The sequence below is a fragment of the Coenobita brevimanus genome, chromosome 92 (genome assembly GCF_032717465.1).
Source record: "Coenobita brevimanus isolate Jiangsu-jjx chromosome 92, ASM3271746v2, whole genome shotgun sequence".
Classification (NCBI taxonomy): domain Eukaryota; kingdom Metazoa; phylum Arthropoda; class Malacostraca; order Decapoda; family Coenobitidae; genus Coenobita; species Coenobita brevimanus.
This window is the reverse complement of record NC_137045.1, coordinates 8,428,141-8,453,186: the sequence shown is the minus strand read 5'-3', so window position 1 is coordinate 8,453,186 and position 25,046 is coordinate 8,428,141. Positions and strand designations below refer to the sequence as shown.

Below are 25,046 nucleotides of genomic sequence, written 5' to 3'. Positions count from 1 at the left end.
AGAGGTGCGGAAATGTAGAAGTGAACACGGAAAGAAATGTGATGGTGTGAAAGATGTTGGTGGTAGATTATTAAACCATGGTGATGAAGTAAGGACCAGATGGAAAGAGTATTTTGAAAGCCTGATGAATGGGAATAGAGAGAGCAGAGCAGCTGTAAACAAGATTGGTTTTGGGGGTGTGCAGAGATGTAATGCAGTGCCAGGAGACGTGATACTCGCACAGGTGAAGAGTGTTGTGAAGTGGCTGAAAAATGGGAAAGCAGCTGGGGTTGATGAGGTGTATGCAAAGATGATTAAGTGTAGTGGAGAAAGTGGAATGAAGTGCTTGTTGAAGATATGTAAGAAGGCATGGATGAGTGAAACTGTGGCAGCAGAGTGGAAAAAGGCTCTGATTGTACCCCTATAAAAAAACTAAAGGTGAGCGAAGTGAGTGCAAGAATTATCGTGGCATAAGTCTACTGAGTGTGGTAGGAAAGGTATATGGAAGAATTATTACTGAGAAAGAGGGATATCAGAAGTCCTAGTGAGTGATGAACAGGGTGGCTTTAGGAGTGACAGAGAATGTGTGGATCAAATAGTTGCGGTGAGACAGATAACAGAGAAGGCTTGTGAGAAGGACCATAAGGTGTTTGTGGCATTCATGGATCTGGAAAAAGCATACGACAAAGTGGACAGTGAAGGACTGTGGAAAGTTTTGCGCATGTACGGTATAGAAGGTAAGCTGCTAGGTGCCGTCAAGAGTTTTTATGATGGTAGTGAAGCATGTGTTAGGGTTAATGGGCATCTAAGTGAATGGTTCATGATCGGTGCAGGCATGAGAAAAGGTTGTGTGATGTCCCCATGGTTGTTCAATATATACATGGATAGGGCAATGAAAGATGTAAAAACACGAGTAATGAGAAAGAGATGTTGTTGGTATTGAATGGTGATGGATGGAATATCTCAAATTTGTTGTATTCTGATAATACAGTACTATTTACAAATATCACACAAGAACTTGGTAAACCAGTGCAGAGTTTTGCTAATATCTGTGAGCGTCGTGCCTTGAGAGTAAATGTAGAAAAGAGCAGAGTGATGGTTACTGAGAGAGAAGGTGAATCCCAGTGTGATGTTACAGTGAATGGAGAGAGATTGGAATTGGTGAGAGAGTTCAAATACCTGGGTAGAGTGATAGCAAAGAGAGGAAATGTGCAAAAGAAGTGGAAAGTAGAGTGACACAAGGAAGAAAAGTAGCTAGTGCAATTAAGGCCTTGATAAGAAACAGAGGCTTGAGTGTTGCAGGTGCATGAGGCTTACATGAGGGAGTGTTAGTGCCAACTTCAACATATAGATGTGAGACTATAGTGTGGCATGAAAATGAAAAGTCAAGAGTAAGAGCAGTGGAGATGGGACTGCTGAGGAATGTATGTGGAGTACTAGGAGTGGATAGGATATGAAATAATGTGATTCGTGAAAGATGTGGAATGAGGAAGTCTGTGGACACCAGAATCAAAGTGAGTGTATTGAGGTGGTATGGTCATGTGGAGAGAATGGATAACAATAGAGTGGGGTGAATCTGAAGAAGGGAGGAGGCGAGGTGGGCCAAGGAGAAGGTGGAGAGATATGGTGGATGAGTGTATAAGGAAGAGAGATTTAGAAGTCAGTGAGGTTAGGGAAATAACAAGAGATCGAGCTGGCTGGACGAATGTTGTGAGGAAAAGTGCATGATCAGGGATTTGGCACCCCTTTTTAATGTGGCAGTGTCCGGACTGACTCTATCGGATATATTTATATGAAGCTACAGAATGTGGAGAATGTTTTTGGTGTATCCAAGAGCCAGGATTCCAGGGCCTTGAATGACGAATGGAAACGTGGCCTATTGGATTGGGCAAATTTGGCCTGTCTGGACATTGCTACTCCTCACCCTGCCCTAGGGTAGAAAAGGAGGTATGGATGATGATGATAATTAAGCCCATTCAGCCAGACAAAAAAAAAATAAAAAAAATAAAATAAAAAATAAATAAAAAATAAAAAAAATAGGTCACAGCTCACAGACGCTCACTCTCTCAGTAACCTCAAAGATTTCAGAGGTAGATTGGCACCAACCCGAATCAATTCAACCAACTTTCTGGCTTTGGTGATTATTTTTATTAGTGCCAGGGATCTTATATTGATATATTAAGCCCATTTGGCAGAAAGAAAATCCAAAATCGGCCAGCGTAGAGGGGTATCAGTCCCCCCTCCCCCAGCATGGTACAGATTAAGCAAATCAAAGTAAATTTATATACTGTCACATTATGTGACACATCGTAAACAGCTACATTACATGACATTATAAACAGATGCAGTGATTAATGAGTGCTTTAACAACACTGCCATACCAGAGAACATGATTACAAACATAGCACACTTACTTGAAGGTAAACTATATGTGGTACTGAACTGATTTTTAGTTTTGGGTGTTTCTGAAGCAGTTGTGATCCAACTCATCACTCAACAACAGACTGCTGTATGAGTTAAGAAGCAAAAAATTTTAATGAAATTTGTACACTGCTTTGATACGTTATATACTGAAGCATGAAGTACAGTACATTATGCATTATTTGACCTGCATGGGAGATATTTCTTAGCTTTAAAAATGGATACAGCATTAAACTAGTGCAAAGTTCTGTGAATGTCTGCAAGAGGGATGGTTTGAGAGTACATGATGATAAGAGTACAGTCATGATTATGCAAGCAGGAAACTCTTAATGAGATGTGATGATGAATGGAGAGACCTGAAATAGTATATGCGTTTAAGTATTTCAGTGCAGCAGAAGAAAAGGAGTTAAAAATATAAATGATGTACAAAGCACAGTAATTCAAGGAGACAATGTAGCCAGTGCTATGATGGGCCAAATAGAAAATAGAAAACTGAGTATGAAGGCTGCCGAAGAATTGTGTTATTGTCCATATTAATGCATGATACAGTGTACCTGTGTGATAGGTGGGGGCACTCACAATCTACTCACTAAATGTAGTGCTGCTTTGGGTGTCTGCCCTTTCCTCTCTTCCTTCCTCCTCTTCTGTCTTTCTTTCCTTTATTTCTTCCTGTTCCTTCTGCCTATGAGTGACTTTACACTCCCTCTTCCGTCTTTCTTTCTTCATTCTTTCCTGTTCCTTCTGTCTATGGGTGACTCTACACTGAGTAACAAGCCAAATGGCTTCCTGTACACCAGGAAATCATTTATTACACTGGGTGATAACCATATAACCAAATTATGGCTACTGGTGGTTTAGTGAATACAAGCAAACCCCGATTTACGATACCCCTAGGCACAATACCCTGGAATAGTGACAGGGGTAGAAATACCACCCTACTCCGCCTATCGTAGGCTTACCCTTGGTCTTGCAATGGGTTTTGGTTCTCTTTTACTGCATATGATGAAATTTTACTTAAATTTTGTGTTTAGGTTCATTTATAAACTGTTTTTTGACTCAGAATACCGGTTTTAGTCATAGGTGGAGTGAACACTGTCATTTGGGGTACGGATTCTCGCCCATCAGACAAGGTAGAAAACAGTGTGGACAACTAGGTGACTCAACAAAGAATATTTTGTGTTTGACCACTGAATATCTGACCTATCATGGAATACATAAAAATAGTTTTAAATTAATATTAATGATTATGAAAGTCTTAGAGAGTAAATATTTCATGCACTGATGAAAACTGTGACATCGATAAATCATGTGTTCACATTCAGGCTGTTCAAGGAAAAATGCTGCAAAAATACAAAGGAATTTCTAAATAAATGTTGGAAAATATGAGGGAAGAAAATAATGGAGCTCAGCAACCAGAACAGTAGCTAACACGATATAAAGAGGGGCTGTTAAAAAGTCTATCCCAATCACATCATCAATCGATAAATCATGTGTTTACATTTGGGTTGTTCAAGGGAAAATGCTTTGAAAACACAAAGGAATTTCTAAATAAATGTTGGAAAATAAAAAGGAAGAAGATGAAGGAGCTCAGCAACCAGACCAGTAAAAAAAACAACATAAAGAGGGTCCTTTGAAAAGGCTATCCCAATCACACCATCGATCACATTCCCCGTCAAGAGAATTCCCCAACAAAACATCAACAATTCTCCATCACAATAATTTGCACTTTGGATGAGTCTGCATCATTCATACATTATTATTATATATAACATGTTTATTTAATTGTCCCAGAACCATCTGATGGTGTGACTGTATACAATGCTGCTACTTCTTCTTTACTGAGTTTGAATACGAGTTGGAGATCCCGGTACCAGTCAGACAGGCACTGGTTTTAGACTTAGGTTAGTATTTTTAACTGCTGTTAGGCAATTTTGATTGGCTTTAAACTTTTTTTTTGGACTCATTCACTTGGGTTTAGGACTTGACTGGGGGAGAAACCAAAACTCAAAAATGCATTCCTATACTTGACATGTTAAATCTACCCCTATATACGATACCCCACCTAGCGACGGGTTTTTACTTAACCAATTGCACTGTTAAACTGGAGTAAACCTGTAATTATGGCATTCAAATCAGATTGAACCAGAGCAGGTTTATATCCAAGGGATGGTTAGGGTTTATTGCTCACATAATGCCACTCAGGGATGAGTGAGGCTGGTCACTCTCATCTTAAATGCCAGGACCAACTTGCCTAGCCCCCGGCTCTTACGCTCCTCATGGGACAACATAGGATTGGATGATGGAGGGACAGATACAGTGTACCTGTGAAAAGTCAGGCATATGAACTACTGAAACAGGATTGTCAAGGAATATACGTTGTTTTCAAAGCATAAATAAGATAAGAAAGTGATTCACGAAAGGTATGGAGTATCAAAGTTTGATGATAATTGTGTAGAAGAAAGCTTGCTTAGATGGTTATGGTACAACTGAGAGAACATATATAAATAAGGAGGCTAAGAAGGTTACATCTCTATCTCTTTTCTATCACTACTTCAATGGTCACTGCTCCCCTAAAGTGTCTGCTTGCATCCCTTCACCACCACAGCAGGCATGTAGCCCCTGTCTAGCGACAAAAATCTCATACCTTTTCTGTCCAACTCTCTAATGCAAGAGTTAACCATTACTCCCAGTCCTTCATGTATGCAATAGGTTAACTCTGGAACAATTTCCCCCTGTCTGTATTTCTTACTGCCTATGATCTCCAGTCTTTGAAATGCAGTGTGTCCGGGCATCTCAAAACGAACGGATCTTGCATTTGGCTCTCTGTTACTTTGTTCTTGCTTTTGTTTTTTGAAGGGAACAATCTGCAGGCTCCTGACCCTTGATTCATTCTCCCTTGCATTTACTAAAAAAAATACAAATAAAAAAAAATAACCGAGTCTTAAGATGGAAGGAAGTCAGTGAATTTTTCATTTGTTCCCTATGCTTATCAACTAAATTCAGTAAAAACTTAATTCATGAAAGTTAAGCTTTCTGCTTTTCCTGGAAATCCTTTGAAAATGAAATTAGCCTTCTAATTTTTCTTTTTTAACTCCTTCGCGCACAATGACACAAAATGTGTGAAAATGGCGTTAGGCTGAAGAGTAACAGATGATTCACTTTGACACACAATCAGTGTTGGTCTAGAGGGATGCCAATTGGGGAATTTTGGACAAAAATATTAATCGAAAATTAAGTTTTAGCATGAAATGCGTCAATCCTTGATGCGTCATAGGGGAGGGTGCCTTTTTCAAGGCCAACACTCTCAAATAGTCAGCTTTTGGTGTGGGGGGGGGGTGAAGCGATTTTTGGTGATTTACTCGAAAACCATTGGTCAATAACTAAGCTCTTGAAATTCTGCATCTAGACATATGCTTAGCTCTTGCATGGTGTGGGCAAAATTTTGTACTAGGGTGTTGGGAAGTTATTTTCACTGTTAAACAACATTATTGTTACTGCATTTTGGTACTTTCACTCATCAGTTTTGTGTTTTTATTAGCTTCTCGTACAGTATAAACATCAGCGAAGATGATGGTATAAAATTTATATCAATATAAAGTAACCAATTTCCGTGGCAAATAAAATCCATGGGAATGTTTTTCTTTGTGCGTAGGCCAAGGCTGTCCTTGCAGCATTTTAACTAAGCATGTCCCACAAACTTACAGAAAACTTATGGTCCGTAAGGGGGTTAATCAATACCAATTACCCTAATTTTTTGTTCAACATTGATGACGATGAACATGATGATGATGATGATGATAAAAATACAAAAAAAGATGATGATGACTCGTGATTATGATAATAATGAAGAAGGTGATGGCACTGATGATGAAGACCAATAAAATGAGAACAACAGCAACAATGATGATGATGATGATAAGTACTGTAAGTGTACGATAAATATACAGCTAGGGAAAAAGTAAATATGACAACTCTTCTTGTACTGTACTTAAATAGGAATTTTGGATTAGCCTGTTAAAAACTTTCAGTGCGAACATTTCAGCACACCCTTTAAACATTTCCTAAAATTCTATTTTTATCCTAACCTTTGGTCATCAGCTAAGCACACTCATTTGAATCCATCTAGTGATAATGTCTGGACCCATCTAGTTTTAGTGATAATGTCTGGACCCATCTAGTTTTAGTGAAAATGTTTGGACCCATCTAGTTTTAGTGATAATGTGTAATAACGCTCCCTTCCTGGACAAAGACACACAACACTGGTGGTCTCCTCTTAAATCTTTGTACTTCACATACACCTGTACCCATATTCTGCTTGTACCAGCAGCCTAACTTTCTTCATTGACTCTAGCAACATCTAATCTAAGAAAGTTCATTTTCCTTAACAGCTTTATAATATAAGGGAAGCTGCTTTTGTTACTCTTCAATATTTAGTTATACTAGTACCTATAACAACCCCACTCTCCTGCATCATCATCATCATCACCTGGACCTCATTTCCCACCCAAGGGCAGGGTGAGGAGGAACAATGTCCAGACAGCACAAACTTGCCCAATCCAAGTAGGCCACACTTCCATTCACTAATCATTCAAGCCCCCGGAATCCTGGCTCTACCTGATGTACCAAAAACATTCACAACATTCTGCAGCTTCACACAAACGTATCCGATTGAGTCAATCTGGACACTACCATGCTCACAAGGGGTGCCAAAATCCCTGATCATGCACTTCTCCTCACAACATTCATCCAGCCAGCTCGATCTCTTGTCAGTTCCCTAGCCTCACCCACTTCCATACCTATCTTCCTCAAACCCTCATCCATCATATCTCTCCACCATCTCCTTGGTCTACCTCGCCTCCTCCCTCCTTCAAATTCGCTCAGGTATAGCTTTTTCACCACTCTATTGTTATCCATTCTTTCCACATGACCATACCATCTCAGGACACTCTCTTCGATTCTGCTGTCCACAGACTTCCTCACTCCACACCTTTCACGAATCACATTATTTCATATCCTATCCACCCTCTGTACTCCACATACATTCCTCAGCAGTCCCATCTCCGCTGCTCTTACTCTTGACTTTTCATTTTCTTGCCACATCATAGTCTCACATCCATATGTTAAAGTCGGCACTAAAACTCCCTCAGCCTTGTGCAGCTGCAACACTCAAGCCTCTGTTTCTTATCAAGGCCATCATTGCACCAGCTACTTTTCTTACTTGTGTCACTCTACTTTCAACTTCTTTCCTCTCTTTTCTATCACTGTACCCAAGTATTTTATCTCTCTCATCAATTCCAGTCTCTCTCCTGCACCACATAAAAATTCATCACATTTTAAGAGAACTGAAATTCCTACAGTAGTATTTTTTGCTAATCATGTGTGAAATACAGTATATTACAGAGTCAAATCTTCATGTGTTAGTTCTGGAGAGAGAGAGAGAGAGAGAGAGAGAGAGAGAGACACACACACACACACACACACACACACACACACACACATTGATAAGAAAAGTTTGGGTAAATCATCCACAACACAATTTGATAACAGGACAGTTTTGGTTTCTGAATGGGAAAATCATGTTACTAATCTATTTAGCTACTATGATAGAGTAACAGAAACATTACAGAAAAGAGAAGGATGGGTGGACAGTATCTATTTAGATTTCAAGAAAGCATTTGACAGAGTACCACACCAGAGACTTTTATGGAAACTGTACCGTCAAAGAGGAATCCGAGGCAAACTGTATTGTTGGATGCAAGATTTTCTATAAAAAAAAAAAAAAAAAAAAAAAAAAAAAAAAAAAAAAAAAGGTAAATGAGAACAGTACAAAGGGGAAATTACTCATCATGGAGGGAAGTGACTAGCGGAGGTTCACAGGGCTCAGTGCTGGCACCAACTATGTATTTAGTGTACATAAACATAATGGTAGGTGGGGGTGCTCACCATCCACTCACTCAATGTAGTGCTGCTCTCAGGTATCTGCCCTTGCCTCTCCTCCATTCTTCTTTCCTTTCATCCTCTTCTGTCTTTCTTTCCTTCATTCTTTCCTTGTCCTTCTGCCTACAGGTGACTTTACACTCCCTCTTCCGTCTTTCTTTCCTTCATTCTTTCCTCTTCCTCTGCCTGTGGGTGACTCTACATTGAGTGACAAACCAAATGGTTTCCTGTACACCAGGAAACCATTTACTACGCTGGGTGGTAACCATATAACCAAATTTTGGCGCCTGGTGGTTTAGTGAGTAATTACGGAGCTCCAATCGGATTGAGCCGGTGAAGGTTTATATCCAAGGGATGGTTGGGGTACATTGCTCATGTAGTGCCACCCAGGGATGAGTGAGGCTGGTCACTCTCATCTTAAATGTCAGGACCAACTTGCCTAGCTCCTACGCTTCTCATGGGGCAATGTAGGATTGGATGATGAATGAATGAATGAGTGAACGATAAATGACATAGATAACAACATTGGAAATGAAAGCTATCTAAGTATGTCTGCTGATGATGCAAAAAATACAAAGGAGAATTACTAACACAGACTCCTGTAAAGAGCTACAAGAAGAATTAAATAAACTTCATGAATGGAGCAATACATGGAAAATGGAATTCAATGTGGACAAATGTCATGTAATCAAGTTTGGTAAAAGTGGAAAAAGACCTGATTGGGATTATAAGTTAGGAAGCAAAACCCTACACACATCAGAAAGGGAGAAGGACCTAGGTGTGATTATCAATAACAGACTATCCCCGGCTGACCACATCAGTGAGAAGGTACAGAACATGCATACACTGCTTGCATATATGAGAATAGCATTCACATACATAAATAAAGACATGCCAAGAAATAACATCATTCATCACACCAACCCTGGAGTATGCATCAGCAGTCTGGAGTCCTCATCTCAAAAAACACATAGATAAGATTGAGAAAGTTCAAAGGGCCGCTACAAGATGGGTACCAAGATTAAGAGATCTAAGCTATGAAGAAAAACTGAATGTATCTACACTACAGGAGAGAAGGAAAAGAAGAGACATGATTATGTTATATAAATGCATATCAGGGACGGAGAAAATAGACATAAATGATTACATAACCTATGGGGACGCATAAACAAGAGGACACTGCAAAAAAATGCATAAAAAGAGAGGCAACAAAGACATAAGGAAATTTAGTTTCCTGAATAGGGCAACTGATCAGTGGAATGTACTAGTGAATGAAATAATGTGTGCCAAAAAATTCATAAATTTAAGAATACGTACGATAAAAATTGTTTAAGACACAGGACAGTACAAGCTTAACTCATTCCTGTAAACATACAATTAGGTAAGAACACACACACACACACACACACACACACATACACACTAGAAACAAAAGGGTACCAATTAGGTTAAACTAAGCAACAACATACTGACATGAAATAGCAAAATCACTAATTTTGCTGTAAATTAGTCTGAACAAATGGCAACTGTTGTGAAACTACTGACTAAAACTGAGTACAACTTAACATCCTACCTAGAAATGTAGTGATTACTTCCAAACAAACATTCATCCATTCACCCTTCATCAATTCTTTATTGCCCCATTAAGAGTATATGAACCCAAGGCTAGGCTACTGAGTCTTGACATCTAAGGCGAGAGTGACCAGTTCTAGCACTCTCCCCTGAGCGGCATTACATGAGCAATAACACCCTATCTCTCAGATTTAGACCCTTTTGGGTCATACCTGGTTGGTGCACCGTAATTCACTAGACCACTTCCATTTGTGGCTACATGAACACCATATTCCTTAATATTTAAGATGCAAATATGACAAGCAGCTGCACTTACTACTCCACTAATAAATGCCTTTCATGTCATGGCACCATTAGCATAACCAGGGGAAGTGGAGGATATATGAAGCATATGTATCTCCATTTGACTTCATAATTATTAAGCATATCATACCATGCACCTGAACCTCCCTCCTTCAGGTGCATAGTAATGTGCTCCAGATATCACCATAAAATTTACTTTGGCACTGTACTTAAAAAAAAAAGATACTCCAGCGCACGAGGATACTCCCTCCAGAACCCTTCACCTCTCAGCAATAAAACATTATGAACTCTTCCCCCACCTATTTCATGTACCTTCAGAAAACATACATCTCTCCTTCTTTTTATGGTTACCACATACTTTCCTTTAATACACTGGTCTTTTTCTTCTACCCTAACTTGTCAACTATATACTGTACATCGCTCCTGTTACTGTGCTAGGATGCTGCATTCCAGCATTATTTATTTGAACTACGGATGTACTTGAAATAACACTGTAGTGTTGAATACCGTATCCTTATCCCAATTTGCATAGTTACTTGGGTTGCAAGTGCATCCGCACATTACCAAGGTCCTGGCTTGACACCTGCACTGCACAACACACATGTTGAATGTACAAGCCATACAAAATGTAAGCTGCTGATTCAGAGTGAGACAGTTGATTTTTACCGTGTAAACTTAATAATTTCTCAAAGAAGTTTTATGGAAAATTATGCATTACTAAAACTGAAAATTACTTTAGTCACCAAGACCTGTACTATTACTGAAATAAAGCAAATTACCCACTTTAATTTTTCCATTCACAATATCCGATATACATTCCTTACTTTCCTTTCAGCAATCTATAAACCCCACTCCCTCTACTCTCCTAGCTTGTAGTCACTTAACTCTTCTTGGGCTTGATCTTGCCGTAGATAAAGTTCTGGCCACGATCCACCAGGCCACTCCCATCTTCTGCCTCCATTAGGGTTTTCTTCTGCATGAAGTGGAAATGTTCCAAGGCAAAGTTGTAGAACTCGTTTTCTAGCTTCCAAACCTGCAAAAGAAAAACTGAATGAAATTTCATCAATGTAAAGGACTACTCCGCACCCTGCCCTTGGGTGGGAAAGGAAATCCGGATGATGATGATGATGATGATGATGATGAAAAGGCCTTTTTCTCTCTCTATACAGCTACACCACCAGTTTTCCAGCACCCTTGGTTCCAAAGCCTTGCCAGATGAACTGTTTTCCCAGACTAATATGACATATAAAATAACTCAAGAGGGACCACTGGATGTCACATATAATAATTCAGTAGTAAACCTCTCACTGACAATCCTTCAGTGTAATCATACACTTGTTCAAATTTAAGTTCTTTATGGAACAAGAACTCAGATTCGAACATGTGTATGATTACACTGAGCCTGGTTCATTATCATGCTACCCAACATGCCCATTCGATTACTACAGGATGATGATGCTGAAACCATTCCACCATGACTCAATCATGCTCAGTACTCTTACTGTCTTTCATAGTTTTCCTAATGTTCGTTTGCTTCTTTGAATTACTGTCTATCTGCATACACTTTCAGTATCTTTCCCTTTGCTTCTTTACATCACAAACAGTTGACAAACCAGTACCTTACATGTCACAAAATTTCTGCACAGGAACACCATAGTCCAGTTTTTCCAACAATTCTACCTTTTCTTGCTTTATTGCTTTTGTTTTTAGCATAATAAGAATGGCTTACTGCATCAAATCACTCCAAATTGTTGTTAATATACCATTCTGACCAGACATATGAATGAAAATATATATGACGATGCAAGCAGCCAGTGAGGTAAGGCACTGGGTAGTTACATATCAGTCACTATGGTAATGGCATGTTCCATGGTGACTGGCTTCCACACACAAACAACCCTGAAATGTAATACCACTTCATATGCTCCACCCTCACTTATGAAGTGTCTCAGTAGATAACAGAGACGGAAGTGGTTGTAGTTACGAATAAACTGAAATGATATAGAATTTAAGGGTAATCATCACCAGAAATCATCCTGACCTCCTTCCCACCCTAGGGCTGGGCAAGAAGTAGCAGCATCCAGACAACAAAAGTTTACCCAAATCAATGGGCCACAATTCCATTCACTCATCATTCAAGCCCACAGAATCCTGGCTCTGTCTGATAGGCCAAATGTTTTACTATATAGTAGCTTCACATATACCTATCCGACAGAGTCAATCCGAATGCTGTCAAGTTAAAAAAGGGTGCCAAATCCCTGGTCATGCACTTCTCCGCATAAAATTCATCCAGCCAGCTCCATCTCTTGTCAGTCCCTTTGCCTCACCAACTTCCATACCTCTTATTCCTCACACACTCATCCACCATATCTCTCCGCCTTCATCTTGGCCTATCTCGCCTCCTCCCTCCTTCAATTTAAGGGTAAACTTAACTAAATGAATGAGAAATGCAATGACATGCGTCATATTCACATGAACAGAAACTCACGGTTAGGAACAGTTGTGCGAATTTCATATTCACGGACAAAGCATACTGATAACAATGCTGGCTCACAAAGTTTGGAGAAATATGGAAGAAAAGGGTTGTCTGATTCATGATCAAGAATGGCAGAATCAGTGTAAACATTGCTGATCCATTCTCTCCAGGCTTTTTAGGGGTTATTATTAGAGTATAAGGCAACAAAGTGAATGTAAATTTGTGGGTCTTCGACCAATGACCATTTATTTCCATTTACTGTTTTATTTGGTTATGGAGGGGCTTTGTCATTTCAGTAGTTTGGCAGACCAATCAACCATGATTAAGGAGGTTTGACTGTACTGGAACAGACTGGTGTTGATGCTTGACACTATCAGTGACACTTGCATCTTTCTTAGAAGCCATAGCTCAGGTTAAATGTAAGTAAAATAAGCTACGAATCACGCATAATACAGTGATCACAAAGACACGCAGCATAGGTAATTTAAGTGATCAACTCACTTGATGTAGTGCTGCCTACGTCTTCCTTAGCCTTTATCATTCTTTTTCTGTGCCTGCCTTCCTCTCTTCCTATTTCTCCCATCTTTCCTGTCACAACTTATTGCTTTTCTTTCCATTACAGGTGGCTTTACATTGAGTGACAAGCAAAATGGTTTCCTGTAAGCCAAGAAACCATTTACAACGCTGGGTGGTAACCATATAACCAAATCATACATGCTCCCTATGTGTCATGTGGGTTGGTGGAGGGTTAGTGCCCCTCCCTGTAAAACAAGTAACTCAGAGTCGAGTGGCCGCTCCGTGCGGGATTGTGGCGTCTGGCAATTGATAGACAGATAGACACGCAACACTCAACACTATCCATGGCTGCTGGTAAACTAGTCTGTTTGGCATGAGAATTTCAAGAGTCCTCTTGTAATTTTGTCCAAATTACAGGACGTGCCAGAATATCCAATGCCGAGAAACTGGTGATACACCTGTACTGTATGTACATATATATATATATAAATATATATATATATATATATATATATATATACATTATATATCTGGTTAGTACTTGGATGGGTGACCGCCTGGGAACACCAGATGCTGTTGGCATCCCTACGTGTCAAGTGGGGTTGGAGGAGGATTAGTGCCCCTCCCTGTACAACAATTAACTCTAAGCCCTTGACCACCCCGTTTGGGATACATGGCGTCTGGCAATGGATGGATGGATATATATATATATATATATATATATATATATATATATATATATATATATATATATATAAATATATATATATATATAAATATATATATATACTGTATATGTATATATGTATACATATATATATATATATATATATATATATATATATATATATATATATATATATATAAGATGAGAGTGACCAGCCTCACTCATCCCTGAGTGGCATTACGTGAGCAATAAACCCCAACCACCCCTTGGATATAAACCTTCACCGGCTCAATCCAACTGGAGTGCCATAATTACCCACTAAACCACCAGGTGCCATAATTTGGTTTTATGGTTACCACCCAATGTAGCAAATGGTTTCCTGGTATATGGGAAACCATTTGGCTTGTCACTCATTGCAGAGTCACCCATAGGCAAAAGGAAGTGGAAAGAATGATGGAAAGAAAGGCAGAAGGAGTGTAAAGTCACCTGTAGGCAGAAGGATGAGAAAAGAATGAAGGAAACAAGAGTAGAAGAGGATGGAAGGAAAGAAGGATGGAGGAGAGGAAAGGGTTGACACCTGACAGCAGCACTACCCTGAGTGAGTGGATGGTGAGCGCCCCCACCTACCACGACTAAAAATCACTTTCCCAAAATGTTTTCTGTCTTAAAAATAACCACATAATGAATATGGTAATTAGTAATTTCAAGCAAACAAAAGGTGTTAATTCATTAGCAATATAACAGCAGCTTGGAAAAAAACAGACAATAATAACGATGATGATGATGATGATGATGATGATGTAATAATATGCACATTTGTTTAGTGTCTCAGTTTTATTAGTGCCCTCATCATGAGAGGCCCCTCCATGGTAAATACTATCTTCAGAGACAATGGTGGTACAGTAATAAGAATAAAGCAAAATGGACATTAACATACTGAAGGGGTTAACAGGAATAATTTATAACCCCTTTCACTACTAGAGTCTGGTGTAGATGAGGAGCACCTTCCAACAGTGTAACTGATTTCTTTACCCATTCACACAATTGTCTCTCAGCTCCCTCCCTCTCCTCTGCAAGAAGGATGGTGGAAAGCAGAAGGGCAGCTTTAACCTGCAGTCTACTGGGTTCACATTCAGATATGTCTGGGGTTACAGCAATAACAATAACAACAATAACCAGAAGTCTCTCCTAAGCTGAACAAAATCCTCCAGCAGTAGGCCTAATTCATATCCCTAGTTATTCCTTCCTTCTCTTATGTTTAACTTTCATGGTATAGCAACTGTCATGCCTTGTTTACACAGCTGCAAGAGGACCCATTACATCTGCCAGTCCTTGGGAGGCACCAGTGGTCATCATCATCATCATCAACCAGGATTCAAACTTTGGCACCAGGCTGCTGGCTGACCGTGACACTATTTTAAAACACACTTTCAAGTCACAAATAAATATACGTCATCATTTGGAAACTCTTCCTATTCAAGCAAACTCTTACTCTGACAAAACAGATATACAAATGCACAGACTTACAGGAGGTTCAGTGTATCAATTGTTGCTGTAACCCATGGCTCATGTGAACATGAAGCCAATGGACTGCAGGCATTAGTTGGCCCTCTGCAGTCCACCAGCCTCCTTTCAAAAGACAGGGATGGAGCTGGGGGACATTAGTATAACTGAGTAGCAGAGCTGATTTGGCTATATCTGTGCCACTGTGTGAAGGTCTCTCTTTCCAGCACCCAGTGTATTAGTACCATACCTTAGTGCTTTGTAGTTTGGCTATTGTTTCCTCTGTTGGCATGATCTTCTTTGTTGTTTTTCTTATATGTGATTTTGATCCTGTGGACAAAAGCATGATGAAATTATAAATGTAACATACAAATCCTTTTCAGTGAAAATACTCTTAAAGTAGCAGTCAAAACTATATACTGGTATGTGTCAAACTGTCCTGTTTGGGGAAGACATGCCAAACAATATGAATTCACATTACAACGATCCGTCAAGTATCTGTCATTGCAATATCTGGCTCGAAGCAATTTCCAGCACTCTTTGCACAGCCCTATCAAAACAATATCTGGCAAAATTAGGCAATATCAGACTCTGAAACGAGGAGCAATCGGCAGTACTGTACTATGCATTTTTTGCTGGTGACATGTACCATCCGGCTCAGACACGGGACCCAATCGGTGCACTGGCAGAATTCGCAACACACCAGCCAATCACAATGTGTTGTGGAAGCGGCCCACCCAATGCACCAAGCCTACTGTTGCTCTCTCATTTCCTCCCATGGATGCTGTATAGCGAGGACGTATCTATGCAATATGCATTTGTGACCTAAGCAGTGGTTACTCCTTGGTGCTGTGACTTAGCCCGTGGTACCCCATCCTGGAGTAATCTTTGTGGGAGTCATTCACCAGTAGACCACATGGGATTAAGTGCACTGTACTGCACAGTGTGCTACTCTACCCTCCATCGCTACCAACACTAGGTGAGTACAGTATGATTGTCATATACTGTATTACTGTACTATACAGTATGTACTATATCAATACAGTACTGTATAGTATTTTATGCTTAATTATAATCTTTTATTCATGAGTAATATTGTAGGAAAGTTTTTGGAATAGAGGGTCGAGACAGATGGCTTAGGGTATTGACTCAATGTCCTGCCCAACACCGAATGGATAACTGACTGGGGGTACCTACGCAATATCCAGCATTCTGCAATAACCAATGTGGGGGTTGGCTGAATTACACCATATAATTGAGAGATTACTGGACTTACCACAAACAATTTGTCACTCAACTATATCTTGTCAAGCTTATTCCAGAATCTGATGCTTTCATACGTGCCTTATCATCACAAGGTACAAATGCACTTGCTGTAACCATATTGCTTTGAAATTCAAACCAAATGAATAAAAACAATGAATTAGCACACACACACAAACACCATTTATTTCTCTTTCTGTAAATCATTCATCCACAAGTCTACTCCCTCTCAAGCATATCCACACCTGACCATAAAATACAGTGGAATCTCCTAAATCGTGCGATCCTAAATGGATGATTCATAACGTGGCAGCATCATGCAACAGTTTAATATACCAGTACCTTGTGGACATTACACAAAATTCGCAAATGCAGCTTCAATAGTGACATTTTTCTGATACCCTGTGTAATATGCACCACCATTACCTCAAGCCCATGCATCTCGACGGGTGTAAACCAATCATTGTCGAGCATGGCAATTACTAAACCAACCATATTCAAGCACAGCACTTACACTATGCCAGTCACAGTGCTTCCCTCCCATACCAGGCATGAAGGACGTGTGCGCCTGACTCCACAGCCCCCAGCTCAGTGCACTGTCTCCTACCCAATGTTAGCATGTGGTTCCAGTGTGGTGAGAGGATTCCCCCCTTCCCCATGCTTCCTCCACCTGCTCAGTGTTACCATGGCCAATTGTAACCCTCCTAAGCATACAACTTCTTTGGGGACAGGGATGAAGAAGAAGAAGCTAGCATTAACATGTGCCCAAAAGTTACATGTAATAAGGAGGACTGAGTAAGAGACTGAAGAGGAGAGTGTATGTGAGTGAAGTGGAGGGGGTGAATGGAAGAAGGCTGAGGATGAGAAGGAGGGACGAAGTGGAAAAGTGTATGAAAGAGAGCTGGAGAGAGGGCAGTGAACTGGCTGGGGACAGGGTGACATGGAGGAGATTTTTTTGTGGCCACCCCTTAAGGGATCAAGATGTCTGGCAATAGATAGATAGATGGAACAGTGTTTCAGTGACCTTTCAAGCAAGAGCTGAGGCCCAAAATGGTGATGATGGTTACATAATGTTGACATGATTTCCAAGTCACAAGTTTCAGTATTTCGTGGAAAAAACTAGCACTTCAATTAACCCTTTGAGATTCCGATGACGATTTTGATTGTCATTTCAAATTAGACCTCAGAGATTCCAATGATGTTTTTAATCATCATTTTAAGAAACTTTTATAAAATATTCACCATAAACTGCGTTTATGCATCATAAGAAAGAGACTTGAGTGTGACGTCACGGAATTTTTGCTCTATGCGTGGCGGGTACTGCACAGCTGGTCTGACTCATGACTTTGTTTCTTTATCACTTTATTCTTGGCGAATATTATTATACAGCAAGGTATAAAATTTTTGGTTTTTGCCTAACTTCAACTCGTCACGCTAACTTTATTTTCTTTGTTTTCCATATCTGAACATACTACAATAAAGTACAACTATTCAGCTTCAAAATAATACCACAACCAGCATCCTATCATAAAAAGTGTATTTACATCAACCAATCAAAGAAAGAGACTGCGAAGCGAATATGCAGCTGACACTAAAATAAAATTGTGCATCTCTTTCCTTTCGAATTACTGCACAATAAAATGTAAAACCTACCATAATCTACATATCACTGTAAAGGTAATTTATTGTAGTTTTGCATGGTTTAAACCAGATTTACATATCTTTATTAGTTTTCTTTTTTTTTTTGCTGAATATTTTTCTACGGCACAGTATAAAATTTTTGGTTTTCACTTAACTTCGACTCATCATTTTGACGTCTTATTTTCCTTGCTCTCCTTTTTTGAACATACTTTGATCAAGTACAACTATTCAGCTTTAAAATGACACCAAAACCAACATTCTATCATGAAAATGTACGAGTATTTACACAGAGGGATCTAAGCAACGTTGGGTCTGGTTAGTACTTGGATGGGTGACCGCCTGGGAACACCAGATGCTGTTGGCATCCCTACGTCAAGTGGGGTTGGTGGAGGATTAGTGCCCCTCCCTGTAAAACAATTAACTCTAAGCCCTTGGCCACCCCGTCTGGGATACATGGCGTCTGGCAATGAATGAATGAATGAATGGATCAAAGAAAAATATCACACCATGAACATGTGGGTCAGCATGAGAGTGGCTGACTCTAGCACAGACATAATGTGCCAGGCCCAGAAACCTGATAAGGTTAATATTGAACACTAAAATATTTGTAAAGCACTGGTACTATTACTTGGTGACAACAACAACGTTTCAGTGGCCTTTCACGCAACAGTAGAGGCCCAAAAAGGGGAAGATGGTTACATAAGGTTGACACAATTTCCAAGTCACAAGTTTCAGTCTTTCACACACAAAAAAGTATCATTTCACTTAATACTGCACAATGAACCATTTGTTCAGCACTTGCACAGTTATCTGGCAATAACAATGATGTTTTAGTGGCCTTTCATGCACAAACTAGAACAAAAGGCAATAACAATGATGTTTCAGTGGCCTTTCATGCACAAACTAGAACAAAAGGCAATGATCACAGCAAATATAAACACTGGGCATCCATTTTGGCTTGTGTGCATCGCCATGTCTGCACAAAATTCCCACAGGCAGCCATCAAAATTATCGTTGTTGCAAAACTGAAATTAAGTTTTTAACACTGTACCAAGGTAGGGTATAACTTTTTAATAACCGTTGAGGCAATTCATCACATAACAGGGAGTCGCATAATGAGGCTGCACTATATCACGCATTCTAAATTCTCACTTACAGCTTTCATAAGTAAGTTTATAAAAATGTCTAGTAGCTGTGGTAATCCAGGAATAAGAACAAACAACCTGTGAAAGACTCATTTCAACAGAAAATAAAGTATAGAAAGGCCGTCCCCATTTGGTAATGAATTAATCTCAATGAATCAACGAATCTTACAACACGTAGGCGGCTGAGGACAATGACAACATCACTTCCATTGTCTCCACACTGCAATTTGAGGAGTTCATAGGGAGGCTGATAAGGAGGAAGCAGCACAGAGGTGGCAGCATGAGGCAGCAGCACATCTGCCTCGTGCTGACAGGCCATAGTCCACCTCATGCCTCGGAACCCTATCCCCCTTCCCAGTCTATGCAAACAATGTTATAAATCAGGTCAGGTAAGAATCTTACAATACTGTTCCATTCCCAATAAATATGCTTTACTAATTTCTTTTCCAGGTTGTTGATGATCGCTGGTGACCAGTTTGATGTAGGTTTGGAGATAAGGGAGGCAACTTTTCTGAGATGACAGACCCGTAAGTAATTTTCCTCATTAGATTAGTTATTTCTAACTCGCAGAATTCTCACATCGCTGTGTATGCTCAGTCTCACACAGCTGCGATTTAGGAAATTCCACTGTACAGTGCACTCACAAGTTTTGCAAAATATACTTTCGCAATAGCAGTTTTGCAACGCAAAGGAATGTTCCTCTGCAAGGAGTCTCGTGATTTTACAAAAAGAGTTTCAAGAGTCCCAGCAGCGAGTGATCGCACACATACACATCTCCTCAATCACTTGTTCATGACATTGGTGAGCTTCAGCTCCCACTAGATATTTAGGGTTTTGATGTTGAGGCATCCAGAAGTGGTGGTGTGAGGGACTCAACAGTGATGGCGGGGAACAGTGAGGAGGCAGGTGGTAGCTAACCACCACTCCCAGCCTGTGAACTCATCTTCAAGCCTCATCAAGCTGTTCAGCTTATGTGTCAATGTTAGTAAAGTCTTTAGTATTACGGTTCAGTAACTTAATATATGTCTGGTTAACTGTACCTAATATATAGTAGGGGTATTGTGTCATTAATGGGTAGCTAAGGGAGACAGAGGCGGCTGACCCCAGAACTAATTACCACTTATTACATGTAAAGCATATGCATGGTGTTTCGTGAGTTTTAGTTTCGCGACACGATTGTGATACCAATTAGGCACGAAACTAGTGAGTGCATTGTATATCAGAGCAACTCAACCATCAAATTTTAGATACACAGAACTTATAAGATTAAACACAAGTAAATAATTCCTAATAAGCCAAGCAGACACTCAGAATCAAGTTCACTACTTAGATAATACCTCCTCAGAAGCAATGCAGTAAATCCTTACTAGATATTGGTGATGTATTCCTATAAAACAATTTTTTTCCATACAATGCTGAAGTATTGTACTGTGAGAAAATGGCCAAATTTGCTTTACTGATTGCAATGGTACTTTAACAGGTAACTTTTTATGTAAACTAATGTGGACTTAAAAAAAAAAAAAGTAATATATAATGGGTACTTTCTTAACAATGAACATGCCTGACCTGAGACATAAAGGTCTAAGGCGCCTCTGAAGAACCTGGGTAATGTGTACTCCAAAAGGGCCACAAAAGCCTCTAACTCCTCAGTCACCCCTACAAGCAGGTAGTTGTGCACTAGGTTATGCTTAGCCTCCTCCAGAGCCCATGTTGACCCGGGCACCCTGTAAGGCAAATGTCAAGAAAAAAGTTATTATCAAAATGTCGAGACCAACTGCCTAGCCCCGGGTTCCTAGGCTCCTCTTGGGGCAATGTAGGACTGGATGATGGATGGATGGATAAATACATAAATAAGTAACCTTGATATCTGACCAATCTAAAAAGTATTGTGATCAATCTGCAACCTTCAGCTGATTAAAACCATTTATTATATACATATATATATATATATATATATATACATATATATAAAAGGAAAAATGAAAAAACAAGAAAACTGACCAGCATTCTGCATGATGTCCACAAAAAAACGGGACCTGCATCCAGAGGTGGGTTGAGGAGCAGTCAGGGTGCTGCAGTGATACACACTCATCTAGTGTCTGAAACATACCAATATGCATTAACATTTTACCCCGTGGACTGCGAGCCATACCTCAGGGTGCAAAGCATAGTGTTGCAAGCTCTGGCTGTGATGGCCGTGCATCACTGCTAACTGCTCCACCCCTATGCAAACTTAAACGTTGCGCTACACAAAGACGGAGAGAGATATATATATATTTTTTTTCCATCAGATGATGCCCTGGATGTTTATGGTAGGTGGGGAAGCTCACCATCCACTCACTCAATGTAGTGCTGCCATCAGGTGTTTGCCCTTTCCTCTCCTCCATCCTTCTTTCCTTTCATCCTCTTGTTTTTCTTTCCTTCATTCTTTCCTTGTCCTTCTGCCTCTGGGTGACTTTATGCTCCCTCTACTGTCGTTCTTTCCTTTACTCTTTCCTCTTCCTTCTGCCTGTGGGTGACTCTACACTGAGTGACATGCCTAATGGTTTCCTGTACACCAAGAAACTATTTACTATCCTGGGTGGTAACCTTATAACCAAATTTTGGCGCCTGGTGGTTTAGTGGGTAATTATGGCGCTCCAATCAGACTGAGCCGGTGAAGGTTTATATCCAATGAGTGGTTGGGGTTTATTACGCATGTAATGCCACTCAAGGATGAATGAGGCTGATCACTCTCATCTTAAATTTCAGGACCAACTTGCCTAGCCCCGGGCTCCTACCCTCCTCATGGGGCAATGTAGGATTGGATGATGGATGGATGCCCTGGATGTTTACTGTCATGGTTATAAAAAAAAAAAAAAAAAAAAAAAAAAAAAAAAAAAATTCATTTTCTGCGCACCAAGGGGTGAGATACAAAAAGGTAACTACGCAATCCATGGGTTAATTACAAGTGGGGTACCAGTACTCGCATGCTTGTTCTCCATGTGGTTCCAGGTGGAGTACATGCACTCCTAAAACTTACGGTAACTGAACTGTCTGTGTATCAGATGCGTCAATGCCTTTCAAATCCCTGTAGCACCATTATGCAACTTCTGTCTTCTAACTTTTAACTTGCAGCCCACAAGGTTTACATTCAGTGGAACTTACGGTCACAACAATAATAACAAGAATATCCTTCTTTCCTTCCATCATCTTCTATCTTTCTTTCCTTCATTCTTTCCTCGTCCTTCTGCCTACGGGTGACTTTACACTCCCTCTTCTGTCTTTCATTCCTTCATTCTTTCCTCTTTCTTCTGCCTATGGGTGACTCTACACTGAGTGACAAGCCAAATGGTTTCCTGTACATCAGGAAACTATTTACTACGCTGGGTGGTAACCATATAACCAAATTTTGGCGCCTGGTGGTTTAGTGGGTAATTATTGTGCCCCAATCGGATTGAGCCGGTGAAGGTTTATATCCAAGGGGTGGTTGGGGTTTATTGCTCACGTAATGCCACTCAGGGATGAGTGAGGTTGGTCACTCTCAACTTAAATGTCAGGACCAACTGTCTACCCCCAGGCTCCTATGCTCCTCATGGGGCAACGTAGGATTGGATGATGGATGGATGGATGGATATTCTTTAGGTCTTAGTCTCCAATATCATGAAATAATAATCCATCCTCCATTCATTCATTTCCATTCATTTACATAGGGCAAATGAGACGGCACACACAGCCTCATCCACCTTCCGACTCCACTCTGAGGGGTCCTTTCATGCAACCCTCCAGGCACCAACTACTCCCCCAATCTAAATATCTCTTGACAAGAATGATCGACCTGCTCCAGCCACGAGTTTCATGGCATTCCTCTTGGTCTCCTCTAACTCAGGTTAACACTCAGAGATCACCCTGTGAGCTGGATCAACCTCAAGAAAACGAGCCACATGCTCACACAATTGGAGTTGGCGCTGACAAATTACATGGGTAGCAGGCCTTGATTCAGTCTAACAAAGTACTCACTTGTTACTCACCTGATCTTACCAGTGATATCCTATGGTCCTGTGAAGGCACTTGGTACCAAGGGAGTCAATTTGCCATTTCAAGTCACTCTTTATAGTCCAAGTTTCACAGTCACAGAGCATGAGAATGAGCACCAGTGCCATGGAGATGCAAATGTTCATCCTTTTACCGCATGCAAAAAACAACAAAGCCAAATATCCGAGTTGAGGGAATTCATAACCCTTTAGGCAAGACAGATGAGATGATAAATCTCATTGTCAGGCCTACTGTTGTTATGGACCATACTACTGAGATAGGTGAATCTTACATGTTTGGACAGACTGAGCTGGTACATGCAACAAGCCACCAAATGCCTGGACCTTGGTCTAGACTCAAGACATCTCTAACCAAAATGGCTTTGCATTCTTGTGAAGTTTCTTAAGGGCACTCAGTAATATCTCCACCCCATCCCTCCATCTCATCCTCGGCCTCCCCCTCCCTCTTCCCCCCTCCACCTCACTAACATACACTCTCTTCGTCAGTCTTTCACCCTCCATCCTCTCCACATGGCCAAACCACCTCAGTGTGTTCCTCATAACGCTTCCTATCACATCCACATCAACACCATAACGCTCCTTTATATCCTCATTCGTCAGCCTGTCTCTCCATGTGACTCCACAGGCTCCTCTTAAATAACTCATTTCCACTGCTCTCACTCTTGACTTGTGTCCTTCCAACAACGTCCAAGCTTCACTTCCGTACGTTAGAGTTGGTATCACAATACTGTCATGTAGTAACTTTTTCACTTCCATGCTCACTTCCCTGTTTCTTATCACTGCTTTCAAAGAACCAGCAACCTTTCTTCCCTGCTGTACTCTTTCAAGCACTTCACCCTTCAAACCTCCATCCTTACTCATCACACTACCCAAGTACTTAAACGTACTCACATTTTCCAATTCCTCACCATCCAACCTCGCTGTACATTCACTGACTTCACCTCTCTCAAAGACCATCACTTTACTCTTCCCTACATTCACCTTTAGATTCCGTTTCTTACACACTCTCTCAAACTCATCCACCAAGCCTTGCAGCTCCCCTTCGTCTTCACTCAACAACACAGTATCATCTGCAAACAGTACAGGAAGTTTCCAAACACTATCCTCTCTCACCAGGGCAACTCCAACATCCACTACCCTACCTTGTACCTCTTTTATTACCCCATCCATGTACAGATTGAACAACCATGGAGACATGACACATCCCTGTTTCAAACCAACTTTCAAAGAGTAAAATTCACTTAGTTCACCATGCACACGCACTGCAGCCTTCGCACCATCGTACATACTCTTCACAGCATTCAACAACTTCCCATCTACTCCATATATTCTTAGCACTTTCCACAATCCTTGTCTATCCACCCTGTCATATGCTTTCTCCAAATCCATGAAAGCCGCATACAACTTCTTTCCCTTCTCTAGAAACTTTTCCACTACAGATCTAAGAATGAATATCTGATCTACACAACCTCTTCCCTTCCTAAAGCCTCCCTGTTCTTCTCCAACTAATTTCTCTGTTCTTTCTCTAACTCTGTCAATAAGTATCCTACCATACACTTTTCCTATTATACTAAGAAGACAAATGCCCC

The 25,046-nt window shown here is 40.4% G+C and overlaps 1 protein-coding gene across 1 annotated transcript in view; it reads right to left on the bottom strand.

Moving 5' to 3' along the window:
• Nucleotides 1–25,046, bottom strand: part of LOC145412069 (heparan sulfate 2-O-sulfotransferase 1-like) — an 87,803-nt gene that overhangs the window by 21,032 nt on the left and 41,725 nt on the right. The window contains exons 7-10 of the mRNA XM_080281987.1: nt 21,425–21,522; nt 20,990–21,147; nt 15,625–15,704; nt 11,098–11,245 (exon numbers count right to left, since the gene is read on the bottom strand). Of these exons, the coding sequence (XP_080138113.1) occupies nt 11,098–11,245; nt 15,625–15,704; nt 20,990–21,147; nt 21,425–21,522 (484 nt within the window). The remainder of the gene's footprint in view (nt 1–11,097; nt 11,246–15,624; nt 15,705–20,989; nt 21,148–21,424; nt 21,523–25,046) is intronic.